The 17,852-nt window shown below is 40.3% G+C and overlaps 1 protein-coding gene across 3 annotated transcripts in view; it reads right to left on the reverse strand.

Moving 5' to 3' along the window:
* The window catches only part of TTBK2 (tau tubulin kinase 2), a 169,224-nt gene that overhangs the window by 127,198 nt on the left and 24,174 nt on the right, over nucleotides 1-17,852 (reverse strand). For all 3 annotated transcript variants that reach the window (XM_077939169.1, XM_077939168.1, XM_015142040.3), the window contains exon 2: nucleotides 3,311-3,447. In XM_077939169.1, the coding sequence (XP_077795295.1) occupies nucleotides 3,311-3,320 (10 nt within the window). In that variant the 5' untranslated portion in view covers nucleotides 3,321-3,447. The remainder of the gene's footprint in view (nucleotides 1-3,310; nucleotides 3,448-17,852) is intronic.

Genomic DNA, 17,852 nt, shown 5'->3' on the forward strand with positions numbered 1-17,852 from the left:
TACAGGTAAGGTCTGTGGGAGATTGTATTTTCCAACAATAGGCACAATAATATCATCCATCCCTGCTCTTCTTCAATGTGAAGAAAACCTTTCACACTGATGAAGGCAATGTGACCTTGCTACTCCGCCATCAAGAGGTAGAGTCCATTTTCCCCTTAACTGCTTTCATCAACAGAATAGGGCAAAGTGACACTGTGCCAGCTCTGAGGACAGCCCTTAACCAGCCTGGTAGCTTCCATTTCCTGTCTCTTGAAAGCTAGCCACCATGTAAGAAATGGGACCATCTGGCCGGGCGCAATGGCTCACATCTGTAATCCCAGCACTTTGGGAGGTCGAGGCGGGTGGATAACCTGAGGTTAGGAGTTTGAGACCAGCCTTGCCAACATGGTGAAACCCCACCTCTTCTCAAAATACAAAAATTAGCCGGTGTGATGGTGCACGCTTGTAATCTCAGCTACTCGGAAGGCTGAGGCAGGAAAGTCGCTTGAACCCGGGAGGCGAGGCTGTGGTGAGCTGAGATTGCGCCACTGCACTCCAGCCTGGGCGACAGAGTAAGACGCTGTCTCAAAAAAAAAAAAAGAAAGAAAGAAAGAAATGGGACCATCCTGAGAAGCCACAGCCATGTGGTGATGCCCTAGAAAACAAGCCACCAGGTTGGGGGTTGGGAGTTGGGGGTGAAGAGCTAAGGAACCCCATGATACCAGACAAGTGAGTAAAGAAACCATTTATAAATGGATCCTCTAACTGAAACAATCCTGCTAGTGCCACATAAGGGACAAATCACCCAGGCAAACTCTTCCCAAATTCCTAAGGCACAAAACTGCAAGCAAAATAAAATGATTGTTTTAAGCTTCTAAATTTTGATGTAGTTTGTTACATAACAATAAATAACTAAAACATCATCTGTAACAATGAGCTTGTCATTTTTTTTTTAACTAAAAATGCCCCTATGCCCTCCAAAATGTTGGAGATAAGTTCCTCAGATATATTAGTTCTAATTACCAGGACAAGGGAACCATGCCAATTAAGAGTTTCACTTGTCACCTTTTGATATGTCCACTGGAGAACAAACTAGCCTTAACACAGTGCTTAGTGTAATCCTCTCACCAAAGCAACACTCATGTCTGACTTACATAAAAGATTAGCAACTGCTGAATCTCCCTGCACCAGTCCATGATGCTGACATAGTTTTCTTATATTTGGTCAAGTAAATTTTCAAAGTCTACTGACTTACCTAATCAGTAAAACACACTGTACCATACGAATAAAAAATAAAAATTCTATTTCTAAAGGGTCTTCTTTTTCCAATCTGTTCATAAATTAAGGGAACCATTAAAATAGCTTTGTAAAACCTACTAATGGAAAAAAACTTTGGTGGACTGTGTAGCAATAAAAAATAATTAAATATATCCAAAACAAAAATAGTTCCTTAAAGAAATGAGTAGTATTAGAGAGATGGCAGATTCTAGGTCTAGGGAAAGAAAGACATTGAAAGACTATTAGGATCCTGTCAAAAGAACTCAGAAGACAATGTGAAGTGTGTCCCCTTAGTCAAATAAGACAATTTAAACATCTATAAGGATAACTACCATGGACTGAAACACATAAATTTGTTCAAATCCTTCTTAATTATACTAAAAAACAAATCTAATTGGTCACTTTTGGAGAATGATAAGAAACCAATTCATTGTTTTGAAAACTGGTAAATTAAAAAAGAGAAGCAAGTATTTATCTTGTTTTCCTAATCAAATTGTACCTCAAGATAATCAAATAATTGATGATAAAAAAATTTGTCCTTATAGATACACTTCAGCTAATAAATGAATTATGGAATATCACTAATTTGCAATCCATAAATAATAGCCCTAGGCAATGATCATCAATAGTGTTACCACCACAAAAAAGATAGACAGATGGGCAATAAGATATTATATGCCTCCTAGTGAAGGCTCACAATAACATTTATGAAAAAAAGATGTCCCCATCTCAAAACAAACCTAAAGTCAGATCTAATCCAGCCTGTAGATATAACTACCAATTTACATGAAATACACAAGACAGAGAAACGTGTTAACATCAAATGGAAGCAGATAGCAAAATCCAAACCATGGGAAATTTTACAGACAAATCACCTAATTTCTTCAGTAAATAAATTGTAAGGGGAAAAAAAGAACAATAAAGAGGAAGGAACCTAGAAATGAAAAGAAACTTAAGTGATGGCAACTAATTACAATATCCAGATTTTATTTGGATCTTGATTCAGACTGTTGAAAATACTTTACAATCAGGAGAATGTGAAAACTAAAACTATATTTGGTGATATTAAGAAATGATTACCTGTTTCTAGTACTACTACAGTATTTTATAACAGTAGAAAGTAGCTGAAAATACCACATGCTAACAACAGACAAAATGACACACAACCTTGGGGGAGGAGTCAGCAGGAAAGAAATGATTATTTTTAAGGTATGATAATGGTATTACGATTATGTTTTTAAAAGTAAGTCCTTATTTGTTAGAGATACATACTGAAGTATACACAGAAGAAATGCTAAGGTTAAATATCACTTCAAAATATTCTGGGAGAGAGATGAAACAAGATTAATCATACACTGATGACTATTTAACTTGGGTCATGAGTACATGGAGGTGCATTATATAAGTCTCTATTTTCTATGTATACTTACAATTTTCCTTAATAATAAAAAAAAAAAGAGCAGCTCATTGGACTTGCTTTTTTTTTTTTTTTTTTTTTTTTTTTTGAGATGGAGTCTCGCTCTTGTTGCCCAGGCTGGAGTGCAGTGGCGCAATCTCAGCTCACTGCAAGCTCCGCCTCCCGGGTTCACACCATTCTCCTGCCTCAGCCTCCTGAGTAGCCGGGACTAGAGGCACCCACACCACACCCGGCTAATTGTTTGTATTTTTTTTTTTTAGTAGAGATGGGGTTTCACCGTGTTAGCCAGGATGGCCTCAATCTCCTGACCTCATGATCGGCCCGCCTCGGCCTCCCTAAGTGCTGGGATTACAGGCGTGAGCCACCGCGCCCGGCCAGCTCATTGTAATTTCAAACACTGTATTTTTTCATTTGTTCAAAAATTTAGTACTATATGAAGCAAGAGTAAGAATTAGGGTATAAACAGAGCTTAATCATAGAAAAATAAGTGTAAATAACTGCTTTAGGCATATAAGTAATGTATATAATATTTCCTAATGACATGCTATTTTTATCAGGATACCAAAAATTACCCCGATATGTATACACACACACACACACACACACACACACACACACTCTGAGATGTACACTCACCACTTTCCATCTTTCTTTCACTAGAATTCCAACACTCAGGATATCCGGCTGCTCTCCTCCCCCGCTCATTGCAATACACTGATTATGGTAGAACAGTTACACAGGCATCCAGTTCTCAAGGGTGGTTTCCATTTAACCTAAAACAACAATAACAAAAAATAGTAGCAGTATATTAGGGTTAACTAATCAACACAAATAACATTCCAACATCAGTAAGCACTACTAATACTATACATTAGTTTGGCTACTTTGTTGGGAAGAAGGGGAAAAAGACCCAGAAATGTTTAATGCATATTTTTTAAAACCACCTATCTTTCCATCACAGATGCCCAGTGAAATAGCTAGGCGTTACAAAGACACTGTTAAAACACAGGTATTATTTATAATAACTGAGATTGTTAGATTATAGGGCAAGCATGATGTCCTGGCACTTAAACTAGGTAGATGACTATCCTGAGTACAATATACTGCTGAAAAGACACAGTACCTAATTTACAACTGCTTATAGTTTGTAACTTAGAGCTTAATAACATTATAGCTAATATTTTAATGTTACAAAATGCACTTAAAATGCATAGGAAATAAATACTAACAAAGAAAAGGGTTGTTGACCAAACCTGATACAACGACATTCTAAGAAAAAGAGGATATTAATAAGATGAACAGCATACCTGTAGAAAATGAAGATATAGCAGAAAAATACAGCCTAAAGGAGATGAAAACTGTAACCTAGTCCAGGAATGAAAACAATATTGATACAGAGTGACTTTCAAGATAGATACATTGTTTAGTGAAAAAAGGCAAGACAGTAAAGGGTTTATAGTATGCTATACTTTGCAGAAAAAGGAGATAAATGTTGAGTTTATTTAAGTATCTGCTTTTTTTTTTTAGAAAGAAAGGAAAAGAAGGAGAGATAAGCTAAAACTTAATGAAAATGATTCTTTGTAGCAGAAGTCAGCAAATTTTTTCAAAACAGGTCTGGAAAGTAAATATTTTAGTCTCTAGGCCACATACTGTATTCTCTGTTATAGTTACTCAATTCTGCCACTGTAGCACAAAAGCCACACACAATTATGTAAACGAATGAGTATGGCTGTGCTCCAACAAAATCTTATTTACAAAAAAAAAAAAATGTGGGCCAAATTTGGCCTGCAGACTGTTTCAAACTTTACTCAATAGAAAGCAAAACAAAAGGCCAGGTGTGGTAGCTCACACCTGTAATCTCAGCATCTTGGGAGGCTGAGGCAGGAGGGATGCTTGAGCCCTGGAGTTTGAGACCAGCCTGGGCAACACAGGGAGATCCCATCTCTACAACAAATTTAAAAATTAGCCAGACGTGCTTGCACGTACTCGTAGTCCCAGCTACTCAGGAGTCTGAGCAGGGAGGATCACTTGAGCTTGGAAGGCTGAGGTTGCAGTGAGCCGTGAAGGTGCCACTGCCCTCCAGCCTGGGTGACAGAATAAGATCCTGTCTCAAAAAAGAAAGAAAAAAAGGATGGAAGGGATAAGGAAGAAAGCCAGACTTCCGTGAATGCATCTTGTGATATAGTTTTGATTCTGGAACCATGTAAATGTTTTACGTATGATAAAAAAAAAAAGTTCTAAACTCCAAATTCCAGAAAGGACCATAACAACAAGTAATCACCAGAACTGGTGTTAAACCCATCCTACACCCATCAAAGGGAGTTCTGAATGAGTGATATCACTTCAGCAAGTCACCAGTCAGCAACACCACAATTCATAACCACATTTACATAATAAAAGGTCAATCAATTCCTAAATACTCCTAACTTCACCAATCCCTGAACAACATAATTCCTCAAATCCTATTTAAGACCAGCAGTTTCTTTTCTTTTCTTTTAAAACAAAGTCTTGCTCTGTCACCCAGGTTGGAGTGCAGTTGTGCAATCACAGCTCATTATATCCTTGAACTCCTGGGCTCAAGCAATCTTCCCATCTCAGCCTCCCAAGGAGCTGGGACTACAGGAGCGCACTACCATACATGGATAACATCGTTTGTTTGTTTGTTTATTTTTAATAGATAGGGTCTCACTATATTGTCCAGGCTGGTCTCAGACTCATGGCCTCCAGTGATCCTCCTACCTCAGCCTCCCAAAATGGTGGGATCATAAGCATGAACCACTGCACCTGGTTGGGCAGTTTGTTTCATTCAGAGAAATTATGTCCTACAATTATGGCTCTCCCTTGTATATCGCACAATAAATTTAGCATTTTGTTCAGAAAACGAATGATGGCATGTTCAAAACAAAAGACAAAAATTTTTAAAAACACTAAAAATAAAGGAAAATTCAAAACCAACTGAAACCAATAATCTACTGCAATCTGTTCCCCAAAAACCTATGGAACTAAAAGAATTTTAAAACAATAACCCATTGCATCCATTGCATACTGAGTTTGTGCCATAGTCATACAGAAAATAATTACTTCAGCTGGGCATGGTGGCTCACACCTGTAATCCCAACACTTTGGGAGGCCGAGACAGGTGGATCTCTTGAGGTCAGGAGTTTGAGACCAGCCTGGGCAACATGGCAAGACCCTGTCTCTACTAAAAATGCAAAAATTAGGCCAGGCATGGTGGTGAGCACCTGTAGCCCCAGCTACGCAGGAGGCTGAGGCAGGAGAATGGCTTGAATCCGGGAGGCAAAGGTTGCAGTGAGCCGAGATTGTGCCACTGCATTACAGCCTGGGTGACAGAACGAGACTCCGTCTCAAAAAAAAATCAACATTCTCCACAGATTTTAAATAAGACTCAAATTTCAAAAAAAAAAAAATCTTTTAATGTTGGGCACACAATCCAAAATTACCAAGCACACAAAGAACCAAGAATATCTCAATTTATATATGAAAGTGCAATCAATAGATACAAATGCCAAGATGACACAGATTTAGGATTTATCAGGCAAAAATGCTACAAGAAATAAAGGTGAACACCCTAGAAATGAATAAAAAGATATAAAGTCTCAGTAAAGAAATAAGAGACATAAAGAAAGAAATTAAAAATTTAAGCCAGGCGGCCGGGCGCGGTGGCTCAAGCCTGTAATCCCAGCACTTTGGGAGGCCGAGACGGGCGGATCACGAGGTCAGGAGATCGAGACCATCCTGGCTAACACAGTGAAACCCCGTCTCTACTAAAAATACAAAAACTTAGCCGGGCGAGGTGGCAGGCGCCTGTAGTCCCAGCTACTCGGGAGGCTGAGGCAGGAGAATGGCGTGAACCCGGGAGGCGGAGCTTGCAGTGAGCTGAGATCCGGCCACTGCACTCCAGCCTGGGTGACAAAGCGAGACTCCGTCTCAAAAAAAAAAAAAAAAAAAAAAAAATTTAAGCCAGGCATGGTGGCTCACGCCTGTAATACTAGCACTTTGGGAGGCTGAGGCAGGCAGATCACAAGGTCAAGAGTTCGAGACCAGCCTGGCCAACGTGGTGAAACCCCATCTCTACTAAAAATACAAAAATTAGGCGGGCGCGGTGGCCCAAGCCTGTAATCCCAGCACTTTGGGAGGCCGAGACGGGCAGATCACGAGGTCAGGAGATCGAGACCATCCTGGCTAACACTGTGAAACCCCATCTCTACTAAAAAAATACAAAAAACTAGCCAGGCGAGGTGGCGGGCGCCTGTAGTCCCAGCTACTCGGGAGGCTGAGGCAGGAGAATGGCGTAGGCAGGAGAATGGCGTAAACCCAGGAGGCGGAGCTTGCAGTGAGCTGAGATCCGGCCACTGCACTCTAGCCCGGGCGACAGAGCGAGACTCCATCTCAAAAAAAAACAAAAAAAAAAAAAAAAAAAAAACAATTAGCTGGGCATGGTAGTAGGTGCCTGTAATCTCAGCTACTCAGGAAGCTGAAGCAGGAAAATCGCTTGAATCCAGGAGGTGGAGGTTGCAATGAGCTGAGATGGCGCCACTGTACTCCAGCCTGGGCGACAGAGTGAGACGCCATCTCAAAAAATAAAAAAATAAAAATAAAAATAAATAAATAAACAAATAAATAATTTAGAAGTGAAAAATACAGTAACTGAAATTTTAAAATTTCACTGGATGGGGTCAATAGAAAAATGGCAGTGTCAGAGTAAAGAGTCAGTAAACTGGAAGACAGATCTATAGAAATTACACAGTCTGAAGATAAAAGATTCTTATAAATGAATATAGACCCCAGGGACTAGTGGGATAATACTAAAAATTCTAATATTTGTGTCATTAGAGTCATAAAAGAAGAGGTAACAGTTTAGGATAGAAAAAATATTAAAAATGGCTAAAACTTCACAAATTTTGTGAAGGACATAAAACAACAGATTGATGAAGCTGACTGAATACAATAGGCGCGCACACACACACACACAAAACTCTTAAACATATCATAATCAAACTGCTGAAAATTAAACAGAAAAAAAAAATTAAAAATAACTAGAAAACAGCCAGGCATGGTGGATCACAACCGTAATCCCAGCACTTCGTAAGGCCGCGGCAGGCGGAACACCTGAGGTCGGGAGCTCGAGACCAGCCTGACCAATACAGAGAAACCCTGTCTCTACTAAAAATACAAAATTAGCCAGGTGTGGTGACACATGCCTGTAATCCCAGCTACTCGAGAGGCTGAGGCAGGAGAATCGCTTGAACCCGGAAGGCTGAGGTTGTGGTGAGCCGAGATTGCGCCATTGCACTCCAGCCTGGGCGACAAGAGCAAACCTCCGTCTCAAAAAAAAAAAAAAAGTAGAATGGTAAAGGGACTCATGATGGTGGTTAGGTTTCTGCATTATTTCAGGTAATGTAATATTCATATTATATAATATTTATATAACATAGTTAATATTTAATGTAAGAATTCTAAGTAGATGGTAAAAAGGAGATATATTGTAAGTCCTAGAGCAATCGCTTTAAAAACTACACAAAGAGACACCACGAAAAGCAAAAAAAAAGTGGAATACCAAAACATGTTAAGATAATCCAAAAGTAGGCAGAAAGAAACAGAAGAACAAAAATAAAGGGACAAACATAAAACAAATAATACAATGGTTGACCTGAATCCAAACTTACCTGTAATTACCTTAAGTATAAATGGCATAAACATGCCGCTGAAAAGACAGAGATTAGCAGGATAAATATGATTCTATAAGAAACTCACTTCAAAAATAATATGTAGGTTAAAGTGAATATACTAAATACCACTGAAAATAATAACAATAATAATACTATTATTACGTAGGTTAAAAGAAATGGGGAAAAAGTATACCATGCAAATATTAACAAAAGGAAAGCTGGAGCATCTATTACAATATCTGACAGTGCTGACTTCAGGGCAAAGAAAATCACTGGAGATAAAAAGAAATACAGAACCATGGAAGAGCCAATTTACAAAGAAATTATAAACATGTATGCACCTTAAAAAGACCATCAAAATACATGAAATAAAAATTAACGAACTGAAAGGAGAAACAGACAAATCTGTGATTATAACTGGAGCAGACAAATCCATAGAACAACTGAAGACTTCGCTCCTGTACCAAATAAATAACTAGATAGAAAATTGGCAATAATACAGAAGCTAAAACAGTACCATTAGGGTATAATTTAAAAATATATTTGGTTGTGATATTGTGGCTTATATTAATAATAAGAAATACAAATATTTGGTCTTTGTCCCTGGTTCTTGTTCAGAGCTCATAAAGCCCTTATAATTTCTGAAGTGATTAGGGTGATAGGAACATCTTTTGGTATAATATTTGGTTTTTGTCCTTGGTTCCTGAAATAGCTCCAGATAGATAAAAGATGATAGGAGTAGATTTTGTTATTCATAACAAGCCCCTTTCAACCACATCTGGGTTTTTGTTAATGAGGTGACTTTAGGAAATCTTTAAAGATAGAGGGCTGGTTGCCAGGGAAACCAACCATGTGATCAGAGGGCTGGAACTTTCAGCCCCACTCACAAGGTCTGGGGAGGAGAGAGATGCTGAAGGTTGAGTAGACTACCAATGGCTAATGGTTTAATCAATCATGCCTTAATGAAGCCTCCACTAAAAACACAAAAGGACAAGTTTTGGAGACTAATAAGCATGTTGTGAGGGTAGTGTATCCTAACTTCATGAGGAAAGAAACTCCTGCTCTGAGGATCCTTCCAGACTTTGCCCTATGTATCTCTTCATCTGTATCCTTGTTTATATCCTTATTAGATAATAAACCAGTAAGCATAAAAAAAGTGTTTCCCTGAGTTCTGAGAGCCATTCTAGCAAATCGCACTTCTCTGTCATTTGCCAGAAGTATTGAGTATAGTAGTGAGAACAGTTTATTTTTCTTTTTTTTTTTTTTTTTTTGAGACGGAGTCTGGCTCTGTCACCCAGGCTGGAGTGCAGTGGCCGGATCTCAGCTCACCGCAAGCTCCGCCTCCCGGGTTTACGCCATTCTCCTGCCTCAGCCTCCCGAGTAGCTGGGACTACAGGCGCCTGCCACCTCGCCCGGCTAAGTTTTTTTTGTATTTTTAATAGAGACGGGGTTTCACTGTGTTAGCCAGGATGGTCTCGATCTCCTGACCTCGTGATCCGCCCGTCTCGGCCTCCCAAAGTGCTGGGATTACAGGCTTGAGCCACCGCGCCCGGCCCAGTTTATTTTTCTTATCTTACATTTTGGTGTCAGAGAATTGGTATTCATCTCCAAATTCCTGGCAGTGCTTGGAATTTCCTAAGTGATATGAATGCCTCTGTTATGCTAATGAAGTGACTCCAAGCTTCAGGATGGGGGCTGTCACCTGAAAGCATATGACTACATATGCTTTACTAGAACTTTCATCTCCACCTCCCAACTTTCAGGAAAAAAGAGGGACTAGTGATTGAGTTCAATCACATGACCAGTGATTTCATCAACCATGCCTATGTAATAAGCTCTTTTTGTTGTTGTTTTTTTGAGATGGAGTCTCACTCTTTTTGCCCAGGATGGAGTGCACTGGCGCAATCTTGGCTCACTGCAACCTCCGCCTCCAGGGTTCAAGCGATTCTCCTGCCTTAGCCTTGTGAGTAGCAGGCCACCACACCTGACTAATTTTTTTGTATTTTTAGTAGAGACAGGGTTTTACCATGTTTGGCTAGGCTGGTCTCAAACTCCTGACCTCAGGTGATCCACCCGCCTCAGCCTCCCAAAGTGCTGGCATTACAGGCGTGAGCCACTGCGCCCGTTTTTTTTTTGTTTGTTTGTTTGTTTGTTTTAAGAGATGGGGGTCTCACTATCGCCCAGGCTGGAGTGCAGTGGTACAGTCGTAGCTCATTGCAGCCTCGAACTCCTGGGCTCAAGCAGTCCTCCCGTCTCAGCTTCCCAAGTAGCTAGACTACATGCATGTGCCACTACACCCAGCTCATTTCACTTTGTGTAGGGACAGGGTCTGGGTATGTTGCCCAAGCTGGTCTTGAACTCCTAGACTCAAACGATCCTCCCACCTCAGGCTCCTAAAGTGCTGGGATTACAGGCATAAGCCACTGTGCCCAGCCCTGAACTCTGGATATTAAAAACTCTGTAAATCTTAAATTCAGCTAGATAAAAAAGAAATTGGGGGAAAAAAAAAAAAACACTCTGAACAACAAGGCTCAGGGAGCTTCCTGGTTGGTGAACATACCGATGTACTAAGAGGGTGGTGCACTCTGGCTGCACAAGGATAGACGCTCCCGTGCTTGAGAGCCTTACAAACTTATCATATAGTCCTCTTCATCTGATTGTTCATTCGTATCCTTTATAATAAAAAGGCAATTTTAAATATAGCACTTTCATGAGCTCTGTGAGTCATTCTGAGCAAATTATTAAACCCAAGGGGATTGTGGGAAGGCCCAAACTTACACTCAACCAGGGAAAATTTGAGTGGCTTGTGCTACAGTCTGAAGTGAAGGCGGCTTTGTGGGACTGAGCCCTGTAACCTGTGGGGTCTGCATTAACTTGAAGCAATTAGTGACAGAATTAAAGTGAATTATAGGACACCCAGATGATGTCAGTGAACTTAAACACAACCATCAAACAACTGGAACTGATATTTATAGAACACTCCACCCAACAAAAGCAGAATACACATTCAAACTCACAAGGAACGTACACCAAGACACTATATAATAACCCAGGTCATGAAACAAATTTTAGCAAATTTAAAAGAACTGAAATCATACATACTATGTTCTCTGATAACAAGCTAGTATAAGCTAGAATATACTAGCTTAATATCATTAAGCTAGAAATCAATAACAGCAGGATAACAAGAAACTCTACATACACTTGAAAATTAATAACAACAGGGCAAGGTGCCTGATTTTATATAAATAACACTATATTGGAACTAAGCCATGCTCATTCAATTGTATGTTGTGTATGGCTGATTTCATACTACTACAGCAGAGTTAAATAACTGCAACACAGACGGTATTACACTTAGGCCTAATATATTTATTTTCTGGACCTTAATAAAATGTTTGGCTGGGCACAGGGGCTCGCACCTGTAATTCCAGCATTTGGGGAGGCCAAGGCAGGTGGATTGCTTGAGCTCAGGAGTTCAAGACCAACCTAAGCAACATGGCAAGACCCTGTGAGGAAAGAGAGAGACCCTCTCATATTGTTTTATATTGTTTTATACTCAGTACCTGTTTTAAGAAAAAAACAAGGAAGCGAAACCAAAGACAGGCAGCCCAGCGCCAGGCCCAAAACTGGGCCTGGGCCTGCCTGGCCTAAATCTAGTAGTTAAAAATCAACTCATGACTTAGAAACTGATGTTATCCATAGATTCCCAGCAACGTACAAGAACATTGTGAAACTCCCTGCTCTGTTCTGTTTCATTCTGACCAACGGTGCATGCAGCCCCTATCATGTACCCTCGGCTTGCTCAAATCAATCACGACCCTTTCATGTGAAATCTTTAGTGTTGTGAGCCCTTAAAAGGGACAGAAATTGTGCACTCAGGGAGCTCGGATTTTAAGGCAGTAGTTTGCCGATGCTCCCAGCTGAATAAAGCCCTTCCTTCTACAACTCGGTGTCTGAGAGGTTTTGTCTGCGGCTCGTCCTGCTACATTTCTAGGTTCCCTGACAGGAAGCGAGATGACTGAGGGACGGCCGAGACAGCCCCTTAGGCAGCTTAGGCCTACCCTGTGGAGCATCCCTGCGGGGTACTCCGGCCAGCCTGAGTGACAAGATCCAAAGAGTGCTCCCAGGTAGGCAGTTGCCCAGGTGGAACGCCTCGCCAGAGCAGCATGTAGCAGGCCCCCGCGGAGGGTTAACACAGTGGCTGAACACCGGGAAGGAACTGGCACTTGGGAGTCTGGACATCTGAAACTTGGTAAGACTAGTCTTTGGAACTTGCCCACTCCATTTAAGTGGAAGCATGGCCTGATCACCCATGGTGTGCCTTTATTGGCACTATGGTGTTGGTTTTGGTTTTGACTTGGTTTGAATTGCTTGACAGGACTGGTCTTGGGAATTTGCCTACTCCATCTGAGTGGAAGTGTGGCCTGATCACCCACGGTGTGCCTGTACTGGCACTTTGGTTTTTGTTTTTGACTTGACTTGGGACTGCTTGATACTTTGGTTTTGGTTTTGACCTGGCTTGGATTTCTGGATACTCTGATTTTGGTTTTGATATTGGTTTGGTGTAAACTGCAGAAGTGTGTGTGTGTGCCCTTTTTGCCTGTTTTTTATTTTGTGGTGTGCGTGTGGTATAAGTGTGGTGTTTTGTCTCGAAGCATGGGAGCATGGGTCAAGCACAAATAAGCCCACCCCACTAGGAACTATGTTAAAAAATTTCAATAAAGGGAAAAAAGTGGGGAGGCAGAATTTATATAAAAAGAATGTTATATGGTAAATTCTTGTCCTGAAATAAATTAACTGGTTGTTAAAGAAAAAAATGTTTGTACTAAGTCAGAAAGTTGAGACATGTCAAAAAATTGTCTGCGAAAGTCATGAAAGAAAAAAGGTTATTAAAAAAATTTTATGCAAAAACTGTTATATAATTTAAAAGTAATAAGGCCTCCTGAATACTATTGAAGAATCAGTTTATGTGCAAGGTGTATAAAAAAAGTAAAATACACCTTTGGTAAAAAGATTATAAGGAGGCATAAGAATGTGGATTTTTACCTACATTAAAAGGTTAAAATAATTGTTGTTTTGAAAGTTTAAGCAAGTTTTAAAACGTTAATTGTAAAAAAGTTCTGTGTTTAAACATATTAGCTAAAGTTAAAAAGGCATCATTCAGTTTTTCTGTGAACTGGACATTAAAATAAAAATGCAACAGGTTTTTCTTAAAACATCAACCTGCTCTTTAACAAAAATTATAAAGGGTTAAAAAGAGTCTATAAAATCTTACCTTATGGTCAAACATGAAAAATTGGATAAATATGTCTACAAGGTTTTATTAAAATTAAGTTTAACATTAACAACACACTAATATAAAGGTAAAATTTAGCTTATCTGGTATAAAAATCATACAAGAAGCATTATTAAATATAAAATCGTGTTTAGCTTTCTTTGGTCTAAAAACTAATAAAGATAGGTGCTAAAAGAAACACTCATTTTACTAGAGGATCATAGAAGTTAAAGACTTAAAACAAATTTTGGCACCTAAGACAGCATACCAAGATGCAAATGCCTGGTTGAAATGGATCAAATATTCCATCTGCACGTTAAACAAAAGCAACTGTTATGCTTGTGCAATGGCAGGCCAGAGGCCCTAATTGTGCCCCTTCCACTAAGGTGGTCCTCCAACCAACCAGGCATGGGCTGCATGGTAGCTCTTTTCCAGGATTCTACAGCCTGGAGTAATAAGTCATGCCAAGCTCTCTCTGCTATATTCCAAAGTCCCTGCAGGTCAGCCCCCAAGGGCCATCCAGCTTCCGTCTCCCAACACTAAGTTCGCTTTGTGTCTTTCATGGCAGGGAGGAGACTCAGCATTCCTTGGAGACCTGAAGGGATGCAGTGAGCTTAAGAATTTTCAAGAACTTATCAACCAGTCAGCCCTTGTTCATCCCCAAGCGGATGTGTGGCGGTATTGCGGTGGACCTTTACTGGGCACTCTGCCAAATAACTAGAGTGGCACTTGTGCTTTAGTCCATTTGGCTATCCCTTTCACCCTGGCATTTCATCAACCAGAGGAAAAATAATAATAATAATAAGACATCGTAAAGCAAGAGAAGCCCTTTACAGGTCTTTCAACTCTCACATCTATTTAGATCCAATTGGAGCCCCGGATGGAATACCAGATTAATTTAAAGCTTGAAATCAAATAGTTACGGGATTTAAGTCAATATTTTGGTAGATGACAGTCAATAAAAATGTAGATTAGATAAACTGTATCTATTACAACCAACAGCAACGAGCTTTTCATGGGTTAAAAAGAAACACTCATGTCAGCCCCAGTCCTGAGGCTACCTGACCTGACAAAACTCTTTATACTCTAGGTGTCAGAAACAGAAAAAATACCAGTTGGAGTTTTCACCCAGACTGGAGGGCCCTGGCCAAGGCCAGTGGCCTATCTCTCAAAACAATTAGATGGGGTTTCCAAAGGCTGACCCCCATGTCTAAAGGCCGTGGCAGCAACGGCCCTGTGAGCACAAGAAGCAGATAAGCTAACACTTAGGCAAAACCTAAACATAAAGTCCCCCCATGCTGTGGTAATTTTAATAAATGCCAAAGAACACCACTAGCTAATGAATGCTAGACTAACTAGATACCAAAGCTTGCTCTGTGAAAATCTCCACATAACCATTGAAGTTTGCAACACCCTAAACCCCGCCACCTTGCTCCTGGTATCAGAGAGCCCAGTTAAACATAACTGTGTAAAAGTACTGGACTCAGTTTATTCTAGTGAGCCCAACCTCCGAGATCATCCTTAAACATCTGTAGATTGGGGGCTGTACGTGGATGGGAGCAGCTTCGCCAACCCCTGCAAAGTGACTCCGAAGAAGACAACAAGCCCTGCTCCAGTCACACCCGGAAGCTGACTGGTCCATGCATGGCTGAACCATGAGGAAACTCATCGCAGGACTCATTTTCCTTAAAATTTGGACTTGTACAGTAAAGACTTCAACTGACCTTCCTCAGACTGAGGGCTGTTCCCAGTATATACAGCCAGTCACTGAGGTAGGACAAAAGATTGCTACAGTCCTATTATTTTATGGTTATTATAAGTGTACCAGGACTCTAAAAGAAACTTGTTTGTACAATGCTATTCTATCCAAGGTATGTAGCCCAGGAAATAACCAACCTGATGCGTGTTATGACCCATTTTAAGCCTCCCATGATCACAGTTTTTAAAATAAAGTTAAGGACTGGTCCTTTTCTAGGCGACACAAGTAAAGTAATAGCTAGGACAGAAGAAAGAGGGGTCTCCAAGCATATAACCCTAAAATTTAATGCTTGTGCCACTATCAATAGCAATCGGCATATTAAGATGCAGTTCTTTAAATTAAAAAAAAAAAAAAGGTTACACAGCGGGAAATAAATATACCTGCCATGAATTACACTCACGTGCAAATGTGTGTAATTACTGGTCTTGTGTCATCTAGACTACTTAGAAAAAGGATGAAAAAGATCCTGTTTAGCTCCAAAAAGCAGAAAGCAGCCCCTTCTGTATGGGTGGAAGCTGCAACCCCTTGAAATTAATAATTACAAATCCCTTAAACCCAAGGTTAAAAAAAAAAAGGAGAACACGTATCTCTGGGCCTCCATAAAAAAGGACTAGGTCCTAGAGTAAATATCTTAGTAAAAGGGGAGGTTCGTAAACTCTCTCCAGAACCAGTATTTCAGACTTTCTATGATAAACTGAAAGTGCCAGTACCAGAGACTCCAGGAAAAAACCAGAAATTTGTTTTTGCAATTAGCCGAGCATGTAGTCCAGTCTCTAAATGTCACTTCATGTTATGTTTGTGGAGAAACTGTAATAGGAGATCAATGGCCATAAGAACCCTGACAATTGGCCAGGCGCGGTGGCTCACGCCTGTAATCCCAGCACTCTGGGAGGCCGAAGAGGGCAGATCACGAGGTCAGGAGATCGAGACCATCCTGGCTAACACGGTGAAACCCCGTCTCTGCTAAAAATACAAAAAATTAGCTGGGCATGGTGGCAGGCGCCTGTAGTCCCAGCTACTCGGGAGGCTGAGACAGGAGAATGGCGTGAACCCGGGAGGCGGGGCTTGCAGTGAGCTGAGATTTCGTCACCGCACTCCAGCCTGGGCGATGAGCAAGACTCCATCTTAAAAAAAAAAAAAAAAAAAGGAACCCCGACAATTAGTGCCTACAGACCCAATTCCTGATGAATTCCCAGCCCAAAAAAATCACCCTGATCATCTCTAGGTTATAAAAGTCTCAATTATTAGACAATATTGCATAGCTAGAAAAAGGAAAGAATTCACTCATTCTATAGGATGACTTAGTTGTCTGGGGCAAAAACTGTATAATGGTACCAAAAAAAACAGTGACATGGTGGAGTTCCAATTACACAGAAAGAGATCCATTCAGTAAATTTCCAAGGTTGCAGACTGTCTGGGCCCACCCAGAATTCCACCTGGACTGGACTGGCCCCACCAGGTTATACTGGATATATAGACATACAGCCTACGCTAAGCTGCCCGACCGGTGGACAGGTAGTTGTGTTACTGGCACTATTAAACCATCTTTCTTCCTACTGCCCATAAAAACAGATGAACTCCTGGGCTTCCCTGTCTATGCTTCCTGTGGAAAACGAAGCATAACCATAGGTAATTAAAAAAATGATAAATGACCTCCTAAAAATTATACTATAGACCTGCCACTTAGACACAAGACGGCTCATGGGGATACTGGGCCCCCATTTACATGCTCAACCGAATCATACGGTTGCAAGCTGTTTTAAACATCATCACTAATAAAACTGGCCAAGCCTAGACTATTCTGGCCCAGCAAGAAACTCAGATAAATGCTATCTATCAAAATAGATTGGCTCTTGACTACTTGCTAGCAGCTGAAAGAGAGGTCTATAAGAAATTTAACCTTACTAATTACTGTCTAAACATAGGTAATCAAAGGCAAGTAGTTAAAGACATAGTTAAAAATATGACAAAACTGACACATGTGCCCATACAAGCGTAGCATGAATTTGACCTGAAGCCATGTTTAAAAATTAGTTCCCAGCACTAGGAAGATTTAAAACTCTGATAATAAAAGTTATAATAGTAATAAGAACCTCCTTACTGCTCCCTTGTTTGCTACCTGTACTTCTTCAAATGATAAAAAATTTCATCACTACCTTAGTTCACCAAAATGCTTCAGCACAAGTGTACTATATGTATCACTATCAATCTATTGCACAGAAAGACATAAGTAGCAAAAGTAAGAGTAAGAACTCCCACTAATAAAAAGTGAGAGTCTCAAAGGGGGAAAATGAGGAAAGAGAGAGATCCTCTCATACTGTTTTACACTCAGTACCTGTTTTAAGAAAAAAACAAGGAAGTGAAACAAAAGACAGGCAGCCCGGTGCCAGGCCCAAAACCAGGCCTGGGCCTGCCTGGCCTAAATCTAGTAGTTAAAAATCAACTCATGAC

This window comes from Macaca mulatta, chromosome 7 (assembly GCF_049350105.2).
Source record: "Macaca mulatta isolate MMU2019108-1 chromosome 7, T2T-MMU8v2.0, whole genome shotgun sequence".
Lineage (NCBI taxonomy): Eukaryota > Metazoa > Chordata > Mammalia > Primates > Cercopithecidae > Macaca > Macaca mulatta.